The sequence below is a fragment of the Megascapheus bottae genome, chromosome 15 (genome assembly GCF_031878675.1).
Source record: "Megascapheus bottae isolate mThoBot1 chromosome 15, mThoBot2.hap1, whole genome shotgun sequence".
NCBI lineage: Eukaryota > Metazoa > Chordata > Mammalia > Rodentia > Geomyidae > Megascapheus > Megascapheus bottae.
Window position 1 is genome coordinate 30,189,724 of NC_143523.1, and position 24,839 is coordinate 30,214,562.

A 24,839-nucleotide genomic window follows, 5' to 3' on the forward strand; every position below is an offset into this window, starting at 1 on the left:
TGATCCTGAAACACCAGGGAAAGCTCTTAAAGAGGTAGCCTTCTAGTAAATCTTGAAAGAGAAATGGTACTGAATCTCTGTGGATGGAAAACAGGGAATTCAAGGTCTTGAGAAATCTAGGCAAATGTGGAGAGGAAAGGCATTCACCAATCTCATTTCTAACTGAAAAATTCATCTCTTAGATTTGTTGGGAGACTTTTAAATTAGATAAGCTGGCTGAAAGTAGACCGAGGAGGAAAGCTTTGGATCCAGGTTGAGAAGACTATCCTAATGTTCTTGTACTTTAAACATTATTCCATGTGGTGCAGGGGGAGGTGAACAATGGAGATAGGATGCTGCGTAGGAAAGAAAGCTTTCTTGTTTTCAGTGTTGTTTATGTAGGCAGTGACGACATATTTCATACTGATTGTTTTTGATTTACACCTATGTCACCATCACCGAGAAAGAATGAAAAAAGCACGATGCAAGGAAGTCAGACTTTTGCATGTGACCATTTAATAGTCCTTTATTCTTCAATAAACCATCAATGATCTATGCAAGATCTTCGAAATAGAACCTTATTAAATTCCATATTCAAGAATCCTGCAGCTTTCCTTGACTATTCTCCTCTCATGTTAGTAAACACGAAGGAGGAGAGAGGTAAAGTAGTCTTTCTATTTACTTTGATATTGTAACAAAAGGTCACCAATGATATTGAGGCTTGCAGAATCATGCTAGATACCAGAGCATAACACCAACCTTTTTTCTCCCTGTTTATACTTCTTTTGGGAAACTTGACATGGCACTGTATTTATTTTTCATGACATCTACATTTCCAGTTTGGTTTTAAAATACTCATGAAGGCAGAATTGTGAGATTGATCTTCAACATAAATAAATATAATATCTCTCCAAAACTACAAGAGAAAAAATAAAATGTATCACAAAAAAGTCCAGCAATTGCCTTAGTCATATCCACTGCCTTCTGCAAATAAAACTTTTTTTCTCACTATCATTTCTATTTCTTGATTGTACATCATCAAAACATTGAGTCTGTTAACCCTCTAGGCCATACTTGGTCAAACTTTGTGTTCATGTCTAAAGTTTGAAGTTGAATTTTCAATATCCTTCCGGATCATGTCCTGAATTTTCTCTTCAAGAGCACAAAGATTGGCTTTCCTGAGACTTTCGATTAAAGTGTTAAAGGCACCCTTCTTCCCGTGGCTTTGATACCAGTGACGTAGCAGCTGGACTTTCTGCTCAGCTGTGTCTTGGAGATGGTTATTCTTAATCTCATCTATTTTGGCTTCATTGACATTGTTTTTCCGGACAAAATCTTTTACTTGATTTATTGTCATTTGTTCAGCAATGTCAGTGATGTATTTACTTAAGTCCACATCTGAAAAAGAGAAAGCAAGCTCTGAAGTTTTGTTTTTCCAAAAAATATTCCCATTACCCAAAACCAGGTATATGTTTCCCTTATTATATTTAACAATGAGGTAAGCCTTAGAGATTTAAACACCCCTTGTAAGAGGGAAGAAGGGAAATAAACACACATAAAACCAAAATAGTCTGGAGTTGCAATTCTAAATCCTGAGGATTTTGTTGTCTGGTCTGAGCATCAGAGGTAACATCTCTGTATTTTCCTATCTCACTATTTTTATAGAAGGTTTTTTTTTAATCACCTCTAATGTTCCTTATAGACATAATGGCTAATGATGCACATGCTTACAAGAACAGGTAAAAAGTTTATGATCATTGTATCTCTCAATCACAGGACAAAGGACAGAACCAAGTAGAGCATGTGTGTTGCTCTAGAGTTAGATACATTAATATAGTCATAACAACTGAGGCTGTAATTCAGTTTCATTTCTATTGGGTACACCAATTAAACTGGTATCCACAGATCCATTTCCAACTGCATCTGGGGCAGGAGTTCTATAAAAATGTCTGAGGATGAAGGAAGATTTTCTTAGGCTTCAGATTATACTGTCCTATTGCTATGTGATTTATTTTCAACTAAAATTTAAACAAACTAGTAATCTTTTGACAATAAGTCGAAAAAAAACTATAAACTCAAGGAATAACAAAGCCTTCAATATATCACTGAAATAAGTATTGTTATTTTATTATGAAATTGATTTAGTCCTGTAAAGGAAGCCTGGGATGAAATAAAATAATAAAAAGCCTTACCTAAGTAATTAAGTGGCATTGTTTCCTGGGAAAAAAAATAGATAAAGGCAAGAAGAGAGATAAACAAAAACACATTTATTTTATCATCCAATTCTTCTTTAACTATGAAGGAAATATAACCGGCTGCTGGATATATTAAAATTAGACACTAAGTGATTACCAAGGGTTTTTCCAATTATTTGAATTTTGAATCTGAAAAGTTCCCCCCTTGCCATGAACTAAGCAATAGTGAAATCATTTTTTCCTTTCTAAAGACAAAAAACCTAGGAATTTATTGAATAGTCTGAGTTACTATTCATACAGACATATTAAAATAAACAGTAAAAGAAATAATACAAAAATTTTCTTCACTGTAATTATTACTGACACAAGAAAATGGCTCAAGTTGAAATTTCTTGAAAAGAATTCTAATAATTGTCTGGTATCAGAAACAATACATTCTTTAGTTGCAGATATCCTGGATAAGAAAAGTATCCAAATGGAACTGATTCTTCTCTTTGGTGCATGATTTTATTAAAATTCCTTTCACAATATTAGAACACCAAAGATTAACTCAAAAGTTAGCTAGAGAGTGTTGTTCGTGGGGTAGGGGTGAGATGCCTGGTACTCAGTAGAAGCTGTACTGTGATAATGGATTCTCACAGTGATCTCAACCCCTGTATTAGAGCCCGGGGTTTGATACAGAATCCATGCTTTGGTAAAGCCTCCTTGTGAGGCTACCACCAGGATGAAACACGATCTTTATCACAACCCTTTTTCCTCCTTGCTTGCTTTTTACAGTGTTTGTGTAGAAGCTTACTTGACAAATTAGCTAACCAGATCTGAATTCATTTTTGATACTGCACTAACCCATGTAAGGCCACAAAGGAAGTCTAAGTGTGTAAAAGGAAGTAACAAAATTAAAGGTAAGAGAGAAAGAAACACAATAAAGAAGTGAGTTACTACTTTTGTTTGCCTTCTCAAACATGCTGCTAGATAGTTCAACACCTACATCGTTTGAGGCCTTATGCTCAGGATGTCCCCGACGTCCTCGGTGCCTCCAATACACCCATAGTATCACTCCTAAAAGACAAAAGAAGTTTCCATCAGATCTGGAAGGAAGCATTTGAACAGTCCTTTACACTAAGACAAGTATACTAAGGAAAGAGGAGAAATGCAATGAAACAATGTCCCAACACAGCAGGAAACTGGACTAAGCTAGTCACACACCACCTGTGCTCTAGAGGCAGACCACATTTTAATTAAGTCACATTTTAATTGCCACAGGCTGGCTTAGCATGAAACTGGCTCTGATTTCATGGGAGGACACCAACACTTCATCTCTAGCAGGGTGAGTGTCATGATTGTGGCAGGGAACCAAAGCCACAGAACATGGCTGGAGATAGCATTGAATGTCTAGAAGTTCAAGTGTACACGCTCACAAATAACTCAAGTATACACACTCAATGAGAGTAGGAATGGAAGCCAGTGGGAGATGCAAGAAAGGAATCTACAGGATTCTGAGTACATTCACTGTTTAAACATCGTGTACACATTTGTACTTAAACCAGCTCTAACACTCAAGGCAACCTGGTATTCACCTGAATGGAAGAGTGACTTGTTGCAAAAGAAAGGGGAAGAAATGAATAGATTCTAAGTCTCTGAGAGTTGGTATCACTCTGTATTTTATGAATGATTAAGGACATTTTATCCAATATCACTATGATTGTACCCCGTCTGGGCTCATCTGATGGCTTTTGTAAGTAATGCTTACATAGAATGTGTTGCCATCATGGTTGCAGTTCAGGAGAAGGAATAACAGAAGTATAATTTTGCCATTCCGGAAAGGCCTCAGCTTTTTATGCTCTCCTAATCCAGGGGCAGGATCACAGGATAGTAAAGGGTTACTTCTAGCTATTGGCCACGCTGCCACTGCAGACAGGAGACTGTGTCTACTCACAAACACACTGGGGATACCAGTTCAGAAAAAAGGAACAGAACACTTCATCTATTCTTTTTTTTAATTTAATTTTTGGTAATTATTAGAAGGGTTACATTATATTCGCCAGATAGAAGGTGCATTACTTCATAAACACCGATACCCCTTCCATTTCATCTATTCTTATCAGCCCTAAGGAGTGCATTCAATGGTCAGCGATGAATACTACAACATCTTTGTGAGTGGCTACTTTCCAGTCGTGTCTTTCAAGTTTGTATATATTAGTTGAACAGAGGGGGTTCCTTATAATATATTTATATGGGTACATAATGTACGTTGATTATATTCACCTTTCTATTATTTGTTCGTACCCCCTTGCCAAGCGATTTTACCAAGTTTCATTATTCTATGTTCACGCTTCCCAATTTAGTACTTCAATCGTATTCAGGTTAGAGTGTGAACAATCTAGGAACTCACCCCCAATTATCGGAATCAAGAGGAGGCTCCACAGCCACTGCAATCTGGATCTAGAAACCAACACTTAGAAGATGTCATAAGAAAATAAGGAATTTGTTTTAAAGAATAAGCACTTTCAAATCATCAAAAGCAATGAGCCTTTATAGCTATTTTATGACGGGATGGGAAGTAGGGGAATACAATCATTAAGATAGATGATTACTTTCTATTTTGCATTTGGTATTGCTAGTTGGTGTGCACTTCTCGATGATTCCATGTTCACACCTGTAAAGAAAGAAGAAGTGATAGAAGAAATTCAGAAAGCCTGGACAGATTTCTCTGTCATTAACATTAACATTATAAAGGGACCACTTTATTCATCTTTGCGTTTCTGGCAAACATTTTCCTTCAAACATTTGTAGGTTAGCATCTAAAACTGGCACAAGTTAATATCATAACTTGGGTACTTTAATGAAAGAGTTTCGTAGAGAAGTCACTGTCCTTGGGCTTTCGCAAGGCTAGAGCTCTACCACTTGAGCCACAGCACCAACTTTCGACTTTTTCTATGTATGTTGTACCAAGGAATCGAACCCGGATCTTTACGCATACTACACAAGCACTCTACCACTAGATGAAACTCCTGGTGCTCTTACAGAAGTTTAGTTGTAAAACTAAGACATTAAAGGGCTGGGTGCCAGTGGCTCAGGTCTCTAATCTTAGCTACTCAGGAGGCTAAGATCTGACCATCAAGGATCAAAACCCAGCCAGGGCACCAAAGTCCATGAGGCTTTTATCTTAATCACTAGAAAACCAGAAGTAGTGCTGTGTCTCAAGGGGTAGGGCAGTAGCCTTGAGCTGAAAAGCTCAGAGACAGTGCCCAGGCCCAGAGTTTAAGCTCTATGACCCACCAATAAACAAACAAACAAACATTATTTTGCAGTGTTAAAGACACAAACCCCAAACCTTATGCATACTGTTTTTTGGCTTTGTTGTTGTTATTTTTGTTTTGCTAGTCCCGGGGTTGGAGCCCAGGGCCTAAGCACTGTCCTTAGGCTTTCTTAAGTCTAGACCTCTAACACTTGCGCCACAGCACCACTTTCAGTTCTTTTCTATGTATGCGGTACCAAGGAATCAAACCTACGTCCTTGTGCTTGCTAGGCAAGCACCAGGCCAAACTCCCAATGTACATGTTAAGTAAGCATGAGCTGTACCCAATACCCCACCACAAACACTTTGACAACACATATTACCCTATCTTATCTCTATGGAAATGACAGAGGACACTCTGGAAAACAGAGTACCTGGATGGAGGGTAGCAAAGACTTAGAAGCAAGCAGGGCTAGATAAATAAGGCCCCTGCCTTTCATGTTATAGAGCCTAGTTTTCTCCCAAAGATAGAAAACACAATTGAGTATCACATGTTTCTCTTGAGCAATTGGGCTAGGTGTGGGCAGGTCACTTAATCACACATAGGATGCACGAAATATCTAATTCATGCTAGCTCTTCGCAACTACTATTCCCTGCCTGAAAAATGCTCTTCATCTAAGTGTAGCTGTTAACGCTATTTCTTTTCCTATTCAACACTAAAGCCACGTGTCATGTGTTCAATTTGTTTTTTCAGGCAGGGTTGAGAAGTTGTCTTGGATGAGTTAGAACATCACGGCCATTCATTTCTTCCTATGTTTGCCACACAGTATCCACATGCAATAAATAACTCTTTCTTGGTTGCACTTGACTCTAGAACAAAGACCTGGATGACAGGAATATATCTTACATTCCTGCTGTTCCACGTTCCTGTTTGAGCAGCCAGTGTCAAATGCACAATTAATTGATCAGTGTCAATAAAGATCAATGTGAATAATGATCAGCATTAATGATGGTCTGTGATCAATGATTTTTTTGAATATCTAGCTGCTTGGAGGAGGTATGAAAAGGCAAAACTTACGTGGCGCAGGGGTCGCAGTGATCACATACAGATGCGTTACAATAAAAGTTTGGTTTGCATCTGCACTTGATATCCTGGGTCAGATTACAGTTTGTTTCTACTTCTAAGCCTACAAAAACCAATGTGCAAATTAATCCACATAGCAGCTAGTAATAAATAAACTATAAAACCATGGTCAAGGGTTGCATGGAATTTTGAAATCTTATTATCATGTTGAAATACCCAATAGTCATTGAGTAGAGTCTTCAATGGATAGGCAGTCTTGAAACTGACACTGGCCACCGGGCCAGTGCTTCCATGGTTCCTCTGTTCCTGTATTCTAGAGCCTTGCTACTCAAAGGTGTGGCACACAAATCACCAGCTAGAGCATGTCAGCTTTAATAAGACCAATGCTAAGGCCTCCAAAGAGTCTTAAAGATGCTGATTTAATTGCTCAGAGTGGAGATCTAATTATTAGTGCTTGTAACAGTACCCCAGGCTACTCCAATTCACAGACATGTTTAGTAACACTGCTGTTGGCAGGGTGCAGGTGGCACATGCCTGTAATCCTAGCTACCAGGAAGACTGACATCCAAGTATCATGGTTGGAAGCCAGCCCAAACAGAAAAAAACCTGTGAGACTCTTATCTCCAATTAACCACCAGAAAACCAGAAGTACTGCTGTGGCTCAAAGTGGTAGAGTGCTAACCTTGAGCAAAAAGAGCTCAGGGGCAGTACTCTAGGTCCCAAGTTCAAGTCCCAGGACAGACCAAAATAAATAAATAAAAGAAACATTGTTTTGAAGCCTAAATAGGGCCAAGCAAAGCTTTTGAGGTCCAGAGTTTTAATGATGCTTTACAAAAGTGGGAATACTTTTCATGTTTCAATCTGGATCCTCAGAATAGATTGAAATATCCATAAAAATTCATATTCCTTAGCAGAATGATGAAGATGAATTAGAACCTCAAAGATAAGAGCACATCCTGTCATATCTTGGGTTTCTCTATCTGGCTGTGAACAAAAACTATCCTACAAGCATAAATCAAGGTAGGGAAAAATCCGATTTTGTGGTTTTTGATAGGAGTTGATTATAATATTCATATGGTTGTTCTTAATGAAGTCATTTACCTATGTATAAGGTTGATATTAAGTTAGTAGCTTTCATATACGAGAATTGCTGAGACTTGACCCACAAAATTGATTATTAGCACAGAGCCTAGCCCTGTATTACCCAGCCAGTCCTAGCCGGCTCATTCCTGTATGCCAACGTAACACCTGAGAAGTTCTCCATCTTAAATTCCATTGTAAGTGATTCTACTTGAAGGGCCAGGATGAGTCACTTTTGATCACTTTTCTAAGGCACTTACCGTGTTCTCCATCGCAAGACCCACATCTTCTGCACTTTGTAGAGTAATGTTCCTTGTCTGTGTATTCCTTTCCTTCTTGGCAGGGTTTACAGACTGGCTCCACCCCATTGTTTGAACAGTCAGCACATTTTCGGGTGCCTATCCAAAGGGGGAAAAAAAAGAAAAGGAAAGGAAAAGGTAGATCTTTGAAGCACAGGAAACATATAAGAACAGCCATTAAAATTCTGATTGTTGTTTTTTAAACATGCTTACTTGGATTTTTCACTTATGACTGGAGCTCCACCACTTTTGTCATGACTTCTATGTGGTATTTTTTCCTAGTTAATTAAAAAGAGAGTCTCTTGTACTTTTCTGCCCTAGCTGGAGTCCTGAGTAGCTAGGATTACAGATATGAGTCTTGGCTGCTTAACTATAACTTCTTTTCTTCCTGGTACTGGGGCTTGAACTCAGGTCTTGGGCACTATCTCTTAGTTTTTATTGCTCAAAGCCAGAAGTATATCACTTGAAACACATGTCCACTCCTGGCTTTTGGTGATCAGTTAAAAGTGAGAAGGGTGGGCCAGGAGTTTGGCCTAGTGGTAGAGTGCTTGCCTAGCATGCACTAAGACCCAGGTTCGATTCCTTGGCACCACCTTCATGGAAAAAAAGTCAGAAGTGGTGCTGTGGCTCAAGTGGTAGAGCTCTAGCCTTAAGAAAGCTCAGATCCTGAGCCAAAGCCCAGGACTGGCAAAAAAAAAAGTGAGAATGGCATGGACTTTTCTGCCTGCGCTGGCCTTAAGTGGGGTCCTCTGATTTTTGAGCCTCTAGAAGTGCAAGTGTGAGCCACTGGTGCCCAGTACAACTTCTATTTTATTTTATTTTCTGCCAGTCCTGGGGCTTGAACTCAGGGCCCGGGCTCTGTCCTTGAGCTTTCTCAAGGCTAGAGCTCTACCACTTGAGCCATAACACCACTTATGGCTTTTTCTTGTGTATGTAGTACTGGAGAATCAAACCCAGGGCTTTGTGCATGCTAGGCGAGCACTCTACCACTAGGCCACACTTCCAGCCCCAACTTTTATTTTTTAAGATATATTTAATATCAACAGTTTTGCCATCACACCTCTAGAAACACAGTTTGTGTTCAATAGCAAAATAGCACCAGGCTGACAAGTATTTATCAGAGTTCTAAGGACATACCATCCTCCATTTGTTTAGAAGGGGGTGCTTAGGAGAGGATTCCAGATGTGGAATCAGTTTATATTTCCAAACACAAACCGAAAAATCTGTTGGGAGATGCTTTTCCAGTCCATCTGGTTTTTCATTTACAAAAATGCAAATATATTTTCAGGTGTCAGTGATAGAAAAAAAGGTTTTGCTAGAGATCTGATTGAAGGGAAGTATGGAGACATATCCTTTATGAATGGAAGATCTTTGTTATACAAGCTCTATTGTTAACATTACATATGGTAGTCAGTTTTGAGATGATAAGCTTTAATATTCAGAGAATTCCTTTGTTCCAGAGAAATAGAATAGACAAACCTCTCATTTCAAAGGTTTTTCCCCCCTCAGGGTAGTATTATATAGTATAGAAGAACCAAAAGAGATAAAAAAAAATATATGGAATTCATGATTACCCTCTGCCATCCCCAGTGATTCTTTCGTTCTGATCTTCAGATGTTTTGTGTATCTTACCAGGTTGACATGGAAGACCACAGGACTGGTTCCCAAGTTGTTGGCCTTCTGGGCATTGAGTCCTAGTAGTAGCAGGTGTCTTCGGTTCAGATTTGGTATCAATCCCTTGTGCAGTAATGCTTGACAAGGATCCAACAATAAAGGCAAGCACCTACAGAAGCAAAGCATGAACAGAACTTTATTGATTTCTGAACCAAGGTATTTGTGAAACCCGTGTCACCTACCCCACATGTTTGAATGGTTCAGCTGTGCAAAAACAAAGTCTGTAGACAGGCTCACTCTGTCTAATGACCAAGAAAAAAATCAAACAGACCCCACTCCAGCTGTGACCATGGGTTCCCTAGGTCACACTAGGCATCCAACATGCATACCAGGAGCCAGAGCTCTCCAAAAGGGTGAGGGGAGCTGCTATCACTTAATCCCCCATGTCTGTGGGCAAAGTTATATGATTCCTCATGTCTTAGCTTTCTGCTGTACACATGGGTCTGTGGTGCTCATTAAATGAATTGATGCATTTAAATCCCTCGTAGAGTCGCTGAAATACATTAAGTTGGGGCTAACTAATCCCATGATGACATTTAATAACATCATAAAGTTTCCATGAGGGCCAGCATAGTCAAGTACAAGAAAAAAAACTTCAAAACAGCTATGGTTTGAAATCTCAGTGCTGCTAAGCAACATGGTGATTCTCTGGGGGTGTGGCATAACCTCCCAGACTCTATTTCCTGAACTGTCAAATGAGAAGAATGTTTTCTGTCTTAAACTGTTGTCATGAGAGTTTTTTAAAACATGGTAAATTCCATCAAATCTATACTTAGCATATAGTATGCCTTTCCTTTTAATACGTAACTACACTATCAACTGTTTTGAGTAAACTCTTCACTAATACCCAAGGATATGGCAAAAGATAAGGCTGAGACTTGAGTATATTTCCTATTATAGAATCCTTTCTTCTGTACTGGAAGATGGGTGAATTTAATATTGAATACCTTCTATGTTAGGTTCAATGTTTGGGCAATTCTACGCAAGGAACCACGGGAAGAACTGTGCCTACATATGTGACTTCACTAACATGTCACTGCCAATTCAATCCAACAAAGATTTGCAAAGCTAAATTCTAATCATATCAAGATAGGTACACTTACTTAAATGGAAAATGGATGTTAAGTTTCCAAAAGCTGATTCGCAGTATGTAAAGCATTAGTAATGTGGAGATATGTCAAACTTTGTATTTGCTTGTGGTTTTTGTTGTTGTTGGTGGTGGGTTTTTTTGTTTATTTGCTTGTCTTGGTATTGAGGATTGAATTCAGGGCTTAATATATGTCAGGAATGTGATTTACCATGAACAGATCCAGTCTATAACGTTTACTGTTTTAAAGGAACAGGCTGGAAATGTGGCTTAATGGTAGAGTGCTTTTGCCTAGCATGCATGGAGCCCTCGGTTCAATACCTCAGTACCACATAAACAAGAAAAGCCAGTAGTGGCACTATGGCTCAAGTGGCAGAGTGCCAGCCTTGAGCAAAAAGAAGCTCAGGAACAATGCTCAGAATCTGAAGTCAATCCCCAGTACTGGCAAAAAATGAAACAAAACAAAACAAAAACACATTGTATGATACTTTTCCAAGATATCTACACATATGGCTCTCAAAAATATATTTATTATTAATGTCAGTTTTTCTTTTCAGGAAGTCAGTTCCGATTTCTTGCTTTCAACAATAAAATATCATTCTGTTATCCTGGGAATAGTAGACCCCTGCCAGATCAGAGACTGGATACCTCATTAATAATAATAATTGGGCAATTTTCAAGTATTCCAAAGAAACAGTTGCTAAGATAGGAGAGGCTTTCAAATAAAAGTCATTCAAATGTGGAAGGCTCCTAATTCTGTTGAATAGTTTAAAAGAAGTCAATTAAGTTGTTGTGAATCTCAGACATCACTAGCACATCGAAACACTCAAAGCAATGGGTGAAGAATATCAGTAAATCTTATTCACAACAATTAATCAAACTTGAATCTAAGCCACAATACTGAATAACAGCAATTCCTTTCTATTGTGATGCACCTTTATTGCTGTGAAGAATAAAGTTAATAATGGGTCGAACTTTCCTTCAATTCTAGTTTCTCACTAGAAACATGAAACTGGCACAGACTTAAATTCAAAGAAGTTGTATGCAAAGGAATTGGGCTAGTCCATTTGACAAGTCTAGAGAACTACTACTGCCATTTCTGAAACATACATCGATCCAACCTTAGCCCTTTAAAAGAAATGGGCTTCTTACTTCCCATTTTTAGCTTTGAAGTTTTATTTCTAAATATTGGAAATTAAAGTCCATTATCCAAAATCTAATCAGAATTAGAGGAATGGAAAAGCCCATAATAGAAATCAGTGTAAAGACATTAAATACCTACAGAGATATTAACCCCAACGTCATTTCACACTTAATCATAATTACTTTAAAGAGTTGGTTTTCTGGAAATATTTTCGGTTTCACATTAGATATTTATATTGAGTTTTTAAAAGTTTGATCTGAAGAGCATGTTATGATTGATTTGTGATGCAAAGCAAGCAGTACTTTCTACATGCTTGCATTCATTCACATTTGCAGAATGTAAGTTATGCTACAAGCATGAGAAGTTATTGTTGCTCTTTTTATAGTTAAAGAAGAGCACAGTGTGTGAGAAATTACTCACCTAAAAGGCCAAGATTGGGACCAGCTCACAAATGACTCATGTTAGTGCTTCCTGTCCAGATGCTAGTTCTGTTACTTGTTTGTAAGAACATTTCCTAATTACTTGTTCTTCATCCATTTATACAAACAACCCCATTTGTTTTCAGACAATTGTTGGCAAGAAGCCAGTGTGGCGCTGTAATTACATAAATAATCTTCAGGCTAGGTGCTGGTGACGCACACCTGTAAGTCCAGCTACTCGGGAGGCTGAGATCTAAGGATCCTGGTTCAATGTTTGCGAGACTTATCTCCAATTAGCCACCAGAAAACTGGAAGTGATGCTACGGCTCAAAGTGGTTAGAGCGCTAGCCTTTAACATAAAAGCTTAGGGACAGCACCCAGGCCCTAAGTTCAAACCCTATGACTGGCAAAAATAAAAATAAAGAAGTATTTGATGTTGGGGGCAAAGGAGGATTTTGGAAGGATTACTCTGTGAATGGCTTTAAGCCATTTGGTCTAGGAAAGCAAGATAAGGAACCCTCTCCCCTCAGCTGACCAATGGTGACAGGGAAGGTGATATTTCTTAGGCCCAGGCAGCAAGAGCACTTAGGAAGAATCTGTTTGCATCCCCTTCCTCCAGCAGGAAACCTGAGGTTCTGGGAACTGCCATGAGCATGAGTACAGTGTCTAGCAGAGTCAGAGATCTGGTTAACATACACATAGTAAGTGGAACTATCTGTAACAAAACCTCACAGAAGCATGAATGAAGGAGACACAGAAAACCCCTGGATAATGCAGTCACTGCTGCATCAGAGGAAGAATTGCTGAGCCACTCAGGTATTGAGGGGGAAAAAAATGATGTAGGAATAGTCAGAGTGGGAAGAGGGCCACCCCCTCGTGCATGTCACCTGGCTAGGAGTGGCCAGCGGTTGCAAAGGTTAGAAGCAGAGTGCGAACTTTCAATCTTTAAGGGTAAGTGTTAAGGATGAATCAGTAAAGCAATTGGCCCTGAGAAGGAGGTAGGGCTGGAAAAGGAAGCTAACCAAAAAACAAATTAAAACAAACAGCAACAAACCATCTTTGGTTTTGTTATTGTTGAAGTCAAAAACAAGCAGGAAAAGATCTTTAAAAAAAAAGTTTGGGCAGCATTATTCACCATAGCAAAGATATGGAACCAACCTAGATGTCCCTCAGTTGATGAGTGGATCAACAAGTTGTGGTATTTGTACACAATGGAATTCTATGCTGCTGTCAGAAAGAATGACATCGCCCCATTTGTAAGGAAATGGAAAGACTTAGAAAAAATCATATTAAGTAAAGTAAGCCAGACTCAAGGGAACTTAGGCTCAATGGTTTCCCTCATTTGTCATCATCAGTAGAAACCTTGGGCTCTCCTAGCAGAGATCTGCAATAGAGCAAAACCTAGATACATAAGGCCATATAGCATGAGGCTAATTGAAAGGACCTCCAGGATACTGAAACAAAAGCCATATAACGAATGATTGTTATCCTTAATGTACTGTTATCTCTCATCTCCTTTGCTGTCCCTTGGGTATCTCATATTGTTACAGTACCTCACTCTGTTATCTGATATATTGAATTTATTTGTATTTGATTATTTGAAATTTGATAGGGAAGGGGGGAAAACCAAGACGGGGGGGGGAGGGTAAAAGGTACCAAGACATGTGAAAGGGTATCAATGTATGTGAATTAATGCACCTTCTGTCTGGCAAATATCATATAACCCTTGTATTAATTACAATAAAAAATGAAAAAAAAAGAAACACACATAAAAAAAAAAGTTTGGGGTTAGTGAAAAGTGTCAGCCTTCTGAATTGCAAGAATAAGTGAACAGATGCCTGTCACAGAGAGGGACATTTTTTTCAGCACTGAGAGTAGACACCAGATAGACTATACATTGTTTGGGGTGACACAGGGAAATAGCAGCAATATTTTTTCATAATGAAGAATGTTTTGCTACCTATTTTTTTTGAGATATGAGTAGATGCATGTAACCCAGGATGCCTCAAACTCACAATCCTCCTGTTTCACCCTCAAAAGCATTGGAATTGCAAGTGTGTACAGCCTACCTGGAAGAGTGTTTTATTTCTATCTGAAGGCCACAAGGCCACTGTTGCTCCAGCCAGACTACAGTGCTCAGCTACTTCAGGAAACAAAAAGGAGTACAGTAGTGATCTAAACCATTCAACATTAAAAAGTATCCAGATTTTTTTAATGGCAGGAAAGGAAATAAAGAATCTTTATTTCTTTGATGGCCATGTGCATGTTTGTTCATGTCTGCAATCCTAGATCCTGGGATACTGAGGCAGGAGGATTGCGAAGTCCTGGGAATTGGCAAAAAAGAGAGATTCTACTTTAAAAAGAAAGGAAAACAAAAGAAAGAGAAGAAAGGAAGAAAAGAAAGGTGAATGAAAGAGAAAGGGAAATATATCAACAAGAAGTTATTCTTTAACATCAAAAAATTGTGATACTGCCATGCATTAATATAATGCAACGTTGATTAAAGTCTTGCTTACTACTGCTTCCCCCCTCCTTGTCTAAACATCTTTAACAAGGTTTCGTTCATTTTCGTGCATTCTCACACCATCACTCTCTTTCTCACCCTCCTCCTACTTATTTCCACCCACCACCCACCACCACACGAAGAGCACACCAGAATTTTAAGAGTTTAATGAAAGTTGTGAAGACTAACAGTGACTTTTTCCTTGGTTTTGCTCAACTCAATTGTTTTCTCTACAGTGAACATGACCTCACTGTAGCATACAAATTAAAAGGTTCACTAAGTTGTAGCAAGATTGGGTTAAGCCTACAGATTTATACCAGTTCATTGTGTTGCTCTGCTTCATTTGTTTGAAACAAATCTACGCGATCAGTTTCTGTAATTCTTTTCTCAATAGGTTAAAAATCTGGATAGCAATGTAGTAAGCTATGGTAGCAGCTTATCTAGAATTTGGAAGGATCTTAAATATCTAAATTATTGCATTTAATCTGGTGAAAAGAAGGAGATGTATTTCTTAAAACTGTTTGTTGATAGCCTCAAGGCTGAAGATGTAACTCACTGATAGACTGCTTGCCTACTGCGTAGAAAGCCCTAAATTAAAAGACTGGATCCCAGCAACTCACCTCCCCGTCCCCCAACTTTCCAGAAGCTATCAAAATAGCATCATTAGCTAGGGGCCAAGGTTTTAAACTTGGCTAGCATGTGGGTGACATACTGTATTCGAACTGTAACACTTAGTTTGATATATGTCAACATTATGTGGACGAAACAAAAAATAGTAATGGGGCAAAGTGGGGCTTTTTTAAAAAATAATGTTAAAAAATTGCATGTATTTATGGCTCATAACATGGTGCATTCAATTACATGCATACTTTGAGATCATGCTAATTAATTTCTGTATAATCTCACATGCTTATCACTATTCCTGGTGCTTAAAATCTGAGTGATTTTCACACTTACACATTCACACAGCATGTTGTCCAATAGACCTCTGGGCTACATTCATCTCGTCTAAGTGGAATCTGGAATCACTTGACCTACCTCTCTACATTTTCTCTCAGGATTATCTCAGGATAACCACCTGGCAAACACTATGCAATTCTCTAGATCTCAGAGTTCAACTTGTTTAGATTTCACGTGGAAGAGAAATCATATGACAATTGCCTTTAAATAGGCCCTGGTTTTAAAATCAGGCCTCACTTCTTAAAAGTATTCACATGAAAAAAGTTTATAAACATTCTTTCGGAGTAGCAAAACATCAACACTAAAACCTGCAAGAAGGTAGAGCCTTAAACTCATGTGCCGAACTCATTCATTCTCTTTATGCTCTGATTGCTCAAGATCTCAGCCTTCAGAAAACAAAAATGTTGGCGTCTCTCTTATATTTTTCACATTTTTATGGTATCACAACAGTATAGAGATGAGGAAATATGTAATGATGCCTGAATACAGCAAAGAACAGAACCGCATGTTGTTAATCTTTTCTTTGCCAGTCATGGGGCTTGAACTCAGGGCCTGAGCACTGTCCTTGGACTTGCTCAAGACTAGAGCTCTACCACTTGAGACACAGCCCCACTTCTGGCTTTTTTTTTTCCTATGTATGTGATATCAAAGAATCAAACCCGGGTCTTCGTGCATGTTAGGCAAGCATTGTACCACTAGGCCAAACTCCCAGCCCTGTTAATTACTCTTACACTAAGTTTATTGTAATTTTGCTGGTTCACCCTAGTCCATGGCTTATCATGGCCTACTGTAAGCTTATCTATAAGGTTGGGCTGTAGACATATATTAATCAAACTTGCAATCAGCTTTTCTAATTTACAAGTCTGGATTTATGCAAAATATAAAGCGTACTGAATTCACCATCATCCTCACGTAGGCCAATTGTCCGATTTTTTTTTTTTTCCGTAAGGTCAGTAGATGTGGGGGAGGTGACATGTTTATGCAATCAGTTCAAATTAAGAAGGGAGTTGTGATTGAAGAGAAGATTGTCTTATAAATGCCACCTTCTTTCCAACTATCCACCATGTCATTAAAAAAAAATGAAAGTAGACAAGAAGATTGAATGACTCCTGTTTTGGAACTGGAGATATTTATTTGGAGATAACTGGAGAACTCAATTGGAGATATTTAGTTTGACAGGGAAGTTTAATTATATAAAAACCTAAAAATATTTTATCCTTCTGTTTAAAGCAAGGGTTTCCCAGAAAAAGAAAAAGACTAATTAGGTAACTAAGTGCTTCTTTCTTACTTTTAAGAATATATACATGTAACCAAAGGCATAAGAAACTACATCCTAAGGTATTTACAAATGAATCTTTCATAAAAAATTATGTATGTATTTCTGTGTGTACAAATATAGACAGCAGTCATTTAAGAAATGTTTTATGTTTGTTAAATATGTCATTTGAAAATATAAAAATCAATGTTAATAAATTCTTTAATAAGAAATGAAAAAAGAAATATTTTATAATAATAAAATATAAAAATAAATAATTATAAATTAAAGTAAATAAAAATTTTGGTAAGTTCAACGTGTTTAGCAAATGGACTCCCTACAATGTAGTAAATAAAAATTGTCCTGGAAGTAAAAATTTGGCTTAGGTGACAGAGTGCTAGACCTGAGCAGAAAAAGCTAAGCAAGAGTGCAAGGCCCTGATTTCAAGCTCCAGCATTAGCACAATAAAATAAATAAATTAGAATTCATTGAATAAAATGTATCAAATCAAAATTCCAAGGGTAGGGGAAAGTAAAGTGGGAGAAAAACATGGGAAGGGGTAACAATGTTTGAGAAGTAATGTACTCACTATCATATGAATGTAACTGTAACCCCTCTATATATAAACCTGATGACAAAGTTTTTTAAAAAATAAAATTCCAAAACCTATGACTCTATAAACATAATGTTTTATTTCATAAATTAATGTTTCTATGACATACAAACCCTTAGCTTAATTATGATTAAGTTCTAAATACTAAGTCCCAGTGATTGTAAATAGAGATTCCCTCCTTGAACACTTGTATGTTAAACTTGTCATTTAAAATATGATGTAAAAATCAACGTTAATAAATTCATTAAAAAATAAATAAAATTCCATAGCAACATAAATGGTTTGTACTACATGAAAAAGGACAAATAGTAGAGCACAAATAGCAGTGATTGTGTGTGTGTGTGTGTGTGTGTGTGTGTGTGTGTGTAGGCAAGGCTATAAATTAAAAAAACAGCTCTTATTAAAGAGAAAGAGCTGGATGCATTAAGTCACGCCTGTAATTCTAGCTATTTAGGAGGCTGAAATCTGAGGATCGCGGTTCAAAGCCAGCCTGGGCACTAAAGATGGTGAGACCCTTATCTCTAATTAACCACTAGAAAATCAGAAGTGGCACTGTGCCTCAAGGGTAGGGCAGTGGCCTTGAGCTCAGGGACTGCAGCCAAGCCCAGAGTCTAAGCCCCACTACCCACACACAAAAAAAACTAAATTAATGAATAAAAATAAATATAGAATGAGTGATTATTTTCCCAATATTCATTTTGAAAAAAAAGTCTAGTCATTTTTTATATTTATCTACTTAAAAGAGATTAGATTGATTTAGTGTCCTAAATTTGGTTTTGAATTGTTTTTGATCATGTAGATTTGTTCTTAAATTCTTTTAGATGCCCTCTTACCACTTTTTAATCAAAAATAGTTGGCAATTCTTACAAAACATGTGCTCAGCAAGGGACTTTTCAGCCACAAGATAATTCACAAAAAGTACTCAGGCTAGCAGTGGTTTTTAAGTGGGGATTTCCTTATTCACATTTCTGAACATCTCAAAATGTGGAGTTTCTCCCCAGCTGACAATTGTGCAATGGCAATCTGCCTCTCCTTGAATTATCCCCTATCCTCTATCCCTCTCTCTAAAGAGAGAATCCTGAGAAATTGTACTATTTCCATTCTAAGTATGTAGGACTAAATTACATGTCCACTGTCCCAGAGAGACTTTCTCAAAGTCAGTATCCAAAATCCAGCTTATTTACTTGTATTTCTGCTTTTCTCCCTCTCTAAGTTCCAAACAAGAAATTTACTTTCTCAATAAAATTTAAATTGGCATCTCAGGGTGCCAATTGTATATCAGCCCCAAACAGCAAAGGACATTCTACTTATGTAACTGGTAAGGGAGGCCTCTGGTGGGCCTCAAATATCAGTTCAGTATTTGCCTCATGACCCTGACATCATTTACAAACATGCGTTTTCATTCCTAGAATGTGAATGCTTTGATTTACATTTTATCATTTTACTACATAAAACATTTCCCATCCTTGGTAATGTGAGTAAAGTCTATGAAAAACTAAAATAGAGAATTAAAGGTATGTCACAAGTGGTAGAGCACCTGCTAGAAAGAAGGAAGTCCTGGGTTCAAATCCGAGTGACACCAAAAATAAAAGAATGAAACAGTAAAGACCACTTGAAGTTTCTAGAGCCATATTGAGGAAAATGATTAAATTATACATAGTGACTGTTCACTATTATATTCCAGGTATTCTGTATGACTACTTGTAAATACACCGGTTTCTTTTGCAAACAACTTCTCCATTCTTTTGGAAACAAGTGATCAAAGAAATGTGAGAAAAACTGCCTGCCTAGTGATCAATTGTATTTCCCCTAAAAAAGTACAAGTAAAAGCTGCAAGGTTAATTCACAATTTCATAAAACAAAGACACAGCAAACAAAAATCTCAGAAATGCCCACAGATATAACATTGTAAAACACATTTAATTATTGCTGTCTCCTCTAGAAATCTGTGAACATTTGGGGATTTCAAAACTTATTTTTTCATATATTTTGATAATAATTAATAGAAGCGTTACATTATATTCACCAGATAGAGGGTGCATTACTTCACATTGATACTCTTTCTCAAAACTTATTTTTGAATATTATTTAAAACACCACTCAGTAAAGCGAAGAGAAAAACAAAAACAAAAATAAAACTTAGATCCAAGAGACTAAAGGAAGTATATAAAGGAGATGTATCTAGATAGTACGAGAGATCAGAGAGATTAAAAGAGAAAATAAAGCTGTTGCTCCATCATCTCCAAGCTAATTAAAACTTGCTTCTACATTTCATATCATTCATGCTAGCCTTTCATTTTATTAATTGCTATTAAGGACACATGGGAGGGATTTGATGGAGCACAAAGCCAGCAAGCATTCCCTGGAGACACTTAGGGGTTGCCCAATGTGGAAACTTCTTTAAAGATAGGAGCATGATATTGGGCAAGTGGTGGATGTGAGCTAGCTTCTGTATAAAATAAAATGTAATCATGTTAGATGAGTGGAAGTAGAAGATATACTACAAAAGAATAGCATGTCTATCTAGGAGATAAGATTATGTCTGATGTTTCCATTTTTAGTCACCTACAATTATGACAGTAATTAGTAAGTTTTCATTCCTTAGGTCATGCAGTATCAATAGGTATAATATTTCTCTTTGTGTACACAAATAGATGTGTCTATGCATCTCTTTAGAAGCGCAGTTTCCTTGGTGTTTTAGGAAGGCATCCTTTAGTGAACGTTAATGTCCCAAGGAATCTAAACACTGAACGCTAGTTCTGAAAGAACCAGAGAGACTTCCCCTTCCTACACCCCCCCTTCCCGCTTCTATCATAAAAAGATCCCAGATATTACAAGTTTTCCTTTCTAACCTTAAATTTATTCTGGGAATCAGATGTAACCAGTAAACTGCCAAGGGGCCTTGGAATCAGATGAGAAGCCAAGCCTTCTTCTGCCACTTGCTATCTGTGTGACCAGTTAGAATGGCTTAGGCTGGCTGAACCCACTGCACCGACAGGAAAAAGAGGAGGATGGATGTCTTTCACTTGACAGGCTGCCATGAAAACTGACTTTGGAGAACACACCCATCACCTAAGCGTAGGACACAGTCGAAGCTCTAAGAAACAATCTATGCTGATCCTCAAGAGTCAAACCTCTTGGGGAGCAGTCCTTTTGATTAGCCAACCACCTTGACTGGCATTTCTGAGCCAGGGACTCTCCAAGAGAGGCTCTGGGTGGGAGCTGGTGATAAGATCTCTCCCTCTCCTCCACCGTGCAGTCTTTGTAAAGAGAGGGTGAACGAAAGGGGGGTGGGGTGCGCAGAGGATCAGTCAAGAGACCCAAAAACCCCACTGAGAGTGATTTGCTGCCTTAAGGCCAGCAATTCCCTGAAGGAAAACAAAATAGTTTCATTTTCTTGGTGGCCAGGAAAAGAAGGTAAACAAAGTCGGCGATCAGATCACCCAAGATGACTTTCTCAAAAAATAGAATGCTGACTTCTGAAGACCCTGGAGTAACCACTGCCGAGAGCAGGCTGACCCCCTGAGTCTGAAGACCATCAGAAAATGAGCATGTCACTTGCCAAGATAGCTTCTCTCAGCACCTGCTTCGGGGCGCACACGTCCATGGATCTTTGGATAGGTAAGTTAGGGCCTGTCCTAAAGTCCACCCCCCCCCCACACACACACATCAAGTCCCTTCCAGAAATCCCAAGGCTACCCAGTCCCCCATTCTACGCTCGGCCTGCTCCCTACGGACGCCTCCGTTCCTCCTGTGAGTCAAAAGCTCGGGCACTGCCCGTCCTGGGCGGGCTCCCCATGAGCCATTAAGCCCCAAGCACAGTGAGTTCCCCGGCTTCCAGAACACAGGGAAACAGAGAAAAGTTTCATCAGTCCCCCACCCTCCACTCAGTCTCTCTTATGCGGGACAGGGCTAGACTGGAGCACCCCCAGATTCACACACACTCATCCCCTGCCACCACCCCAACCCCCAAGCGCGCCCCGCGCGCGCTGCCCACCGCGCCCGCCCGCCCCCGGGCGAGGCGGAGAGAAGCCCCACGTGGGTAGCAGAGGGCTCACCAAAGGTTGGAGAGTTCAGATCCGGGGCATGGCTGGGGATCAGTGACCAAGGAGAATGGGCCTGGTGACTCCCAAACCCAATAGAAGTGACCTTCTGGCCGGCCCGCGGCCTCCGGGTGTGTCCTCGCCAGGGCCCACCCCCAGCGCACCAGCCTCAGTACTTCCCCGTCCCCAGAGGCGCCTTTGAACATCTGGGTTGCTACTCTTTGGAGACAGATATCAGACACTACCTAAGAAAAAGCCCCTGGTGTGCGGAGGAAGCTTGGCTGGGGAAGGGGGTGCGGGGGAGGGTGGAATCCACAGGTGGAGGGGGGGGCACAAGGGTTCCACTGATTCAGCAGCTAGCCCTGTGCAGGGGTGGGTAGCCGAGGGAAGCCAAGAGGGAGTCAAGGTCGATTGCACAAATGGGTGATTTCCCGTTCTGGGGTATTTCCGTGGTGGCTGGTAAAACTCAGCTCAAGAAAGAATCCTAGATTCCAGATTACTGTCTCTCTTTGATTTCTGTTGTTTCCAACCAGGAAGCTTGGGAAGGGCTTGAACCTGACTTGACAGAAACTCAAAGCAAGGCGCTTGCCCAGTACAGGACAGTTCCAGAGAGGCTGGGGGGTGGGGGGTAGGGGACTGGGAAAGGGGGGCCCTGAATGGTGCTTGGTCATTGTGACAATGCTATGAAAACCACACAAATTCCGCTGTGGGATTCTGAGGAGAGGGAGCCCCACAGATTGTATTCTTAACAGAGGAGAACTACTTATGGCAAATCACCCAGCCCTAGCCCTTTTAAACCTTCATAATTGCTTCCTCTTTTTTGTTACTCATTATTTCCTGTTCATGTTTCTAAAGAAGGAAAAAGAAAAAACACAACCCAGCAAATTGCAATTGTTTTAGGCTATGGTTAACACTTGCGCATACTCATAGCTTTTTGGAAAAGCAGAGAGTTGTTTAGTTTGGGTTGGTGTTACAGACAGAGGGAAGTGTAGATAAGAACAATACTCAGGAGCCTCAGTTTGGAAACCATCTTCTGAATGGATCACTCCTTGCTGCTTGGGTATTGTACCCTCCATCAACCCTCCTTCCACTTCTCCTCTTCCCTGCTGAGCTCATGTCATTTAAGTTCCCCCTGCCTCACTCAGGCACTCTATCTTCAGACATTTTCTTGGACATTTGCTTTTGGAAGCCTCCTGGGTTCCCTCAGTCTGGGCTAGATCATGATCATGGATGATTTCACTTAGTCAACTCGGTGGGCGCACATCTGTCACTGCACTTATCTGTCTTGTGGATATTGAGGTGCTTGTTTCTGCTTGTTAGTTACATGAAGAAGTCCCTGGCTGTGTCTCTCTGGCTTGCCTGTGGCTACATTCAACAGAAAGAGAGCTGTGTGGGAGTGAGAGGATTGGAAATGAGAATCCTGTTTATTGTCTTTGTAAATTGTCTCTATAAATCTAGATTATTTTGAAAAGAAAAGCTCAAATGTTTAATGAATGCGTTATGATTTGTTTATATAATAGGGGATTGTTGAGCATTTAGGTTGTTTCCAACCCATTTTTCACACATATTTGTTTTTTAAGCAATGAATTGTACAGGAGGCTCTCTTTTTGACATGTGTATAGATACATACAACAAGGCCTGTCCGAATTGTGTAAATATCAGGCTAAGAGGATGGAAGGGAAAGAATGTAGGGAAGGGACAATGGACAGAATTAACATCTCTTGGCTGTGAATGATGAGGCAGTAACTTTGGCAAATGCCTTACTTAATATTTGTCATCATGGTGACGTGAGTGCTTATAAGCTTACTTTACAAATAAAGACTCATAGACAAAAAAAAAAATGTTTACTCGGGATGGGGAGTTTGACCTGGTGGTAGAGTGCTTGCCTAGCATGCATGAAGACCCCAGTTTAATTCCTTGGTACCACATACATAGAAAAAGCCTGAAGTGGTGCTGTGGCTAAAGTGGTAGAGCTCTAGCCTTGAGAAAGCCCAAGGACAGTACTCAGGCCTTGAGCTCAAGCTCAGGACAGGAAAAAAAAAAGTTTACTCACTATTGGCAAATTGGTTAGGAAAGGAATAACAGAGTAAAAAACTCAATTTTTGCTTAGGCCAGATTCTGGGTACTAAGGGGACCCTCCCTAATATATTACCAGAGCACATAGCATAAAAAATATTTTGTTACAAAAATTAACTGATACAGACTAGTTGTTCTGTTTTCAAGCTCAAATAAAGGTAACATGCCATCCTAGAAAAATGGCTAAAAATCCAGGGAAAGCCATGATTTCTATTGACGTTTTCTTTTCTGCCAGTAGAGTGCATCAGAACCCACATCAGGCTCAATCTTCATTTGGTCAACTGACAAACTGACTCTTCTATTAATTATTGTTTTCTCTGTCTTCTCTTATGTTGCCCTTTGGTTAATCTCATATTGTTACAGAATTCTACTTTGTTACGTGGTATATTATATAGATGTTTACCTGTTTATTTGAAATATGAGGGGAAAAATGAGGGGACAGGGTGGGGGAGGGAAATGGGAATAGGGCCATGAGGGGGGATATTGATGTGTGAGTGGTGGTATGCCGTCTATCTGGCTAGCGTAACTGTAACCCCTCTATACATTGAAATTTTAAAAAATACAGTTTTGTTCTTGGGAATCTGAATCCTGATCATGAAGGACTTCTCATCTCCCAGAGAAAATATTACTTCTTATAAGTTTAAGGAAATGGTGTTTACAAAATATTTAGCACACTCAATAAATATTAGTTCCTATTATGAGAGTTCACTCCCTAAAGGACAGTGGCTCAAGTGGTACACTGCTAGCCTTGGTAGAAAAGCCTAGTGAGCATGCAAGGCTGAATTCAAACCACAGCATCAGCACAAAATCAATAATACATACATACATACCACAACGAAATAGTCATGCATATTTTTAATCAGTCGACTTTGTTTCTTCAGGCATTTTTTTAAATAGTAACAAATTACATTATTGCCATTCATGGAAAATTCAACATTTCTTGGTAAAAATAGAAGATAGTCATAAACATAAATCCATAACTATTGAAAGAAAACATTTGTCTTCATATTACTAGAAAAGGATTCTCCAGTTTACCATTGATAAGGGCATTCTAGTTCTGGAATCATACACATTTAAGGTAAACTTTTTGACATGTAAATTTTGAGGGGGACACATTCAAACCATTGTGAGAATTAAAGTTACTACTTCAGGTTTCTCATTCCCATTTTTGTACGCTGTTGCTTCTGAT

General features: G+C 39.0%; 1 protein-coding gene across 1 annotated transcript; it reads right to left on the minus strand.

Moving 5' to 3' along the window:
* Positions 1-508: 508 nt before the first annotated feature.
* Positions 509-12,318, minus strand: Fas (Fas cell surface death receptor). Its single transcript, XM_090345527.1, has 9 exons — positions 12,304-12,318; positions 9,509-9,659; positions 7,838-7,975; positions 6,492-6,600; positions 4,769-4,830; positions 4,567-4,629; positions 3,163-3,233; positions 2,172-2,196; positions 509-1,377 (listed from the first exon to the last, which is right to left on the minus strand). The coding sequence occupies exons 1-9, from the start codon at positions 12,316-12,318 to the stop codon at positions 1,058-1,060; spliced, it is 954 nt and encodes a 317-aa protein (XP_090201653.1). The 3' UTR covers positions 509-1,057.
* Positions 12,319-24,839: the final 12,521 nt, after the last annotated feature.

Coding starts and splice junctions, on each gene's coding strand:
- Fas (XM_090345527.1), bottom strand. Junction 7,976..9,508: donor TGGTCTTCCATGTCAACCTG/GTAAGATACACA, acceptor CCCTTTGGATAG/GCACCCGAAAATGTGCTGAC. Junction 2,197..3,162: donor AGCATAAGGCCTCAAACGAT/GTAGGTGTTGAA, acceptor TTTTTTTCCCAG/GAAACAATGCCACTTAATTA.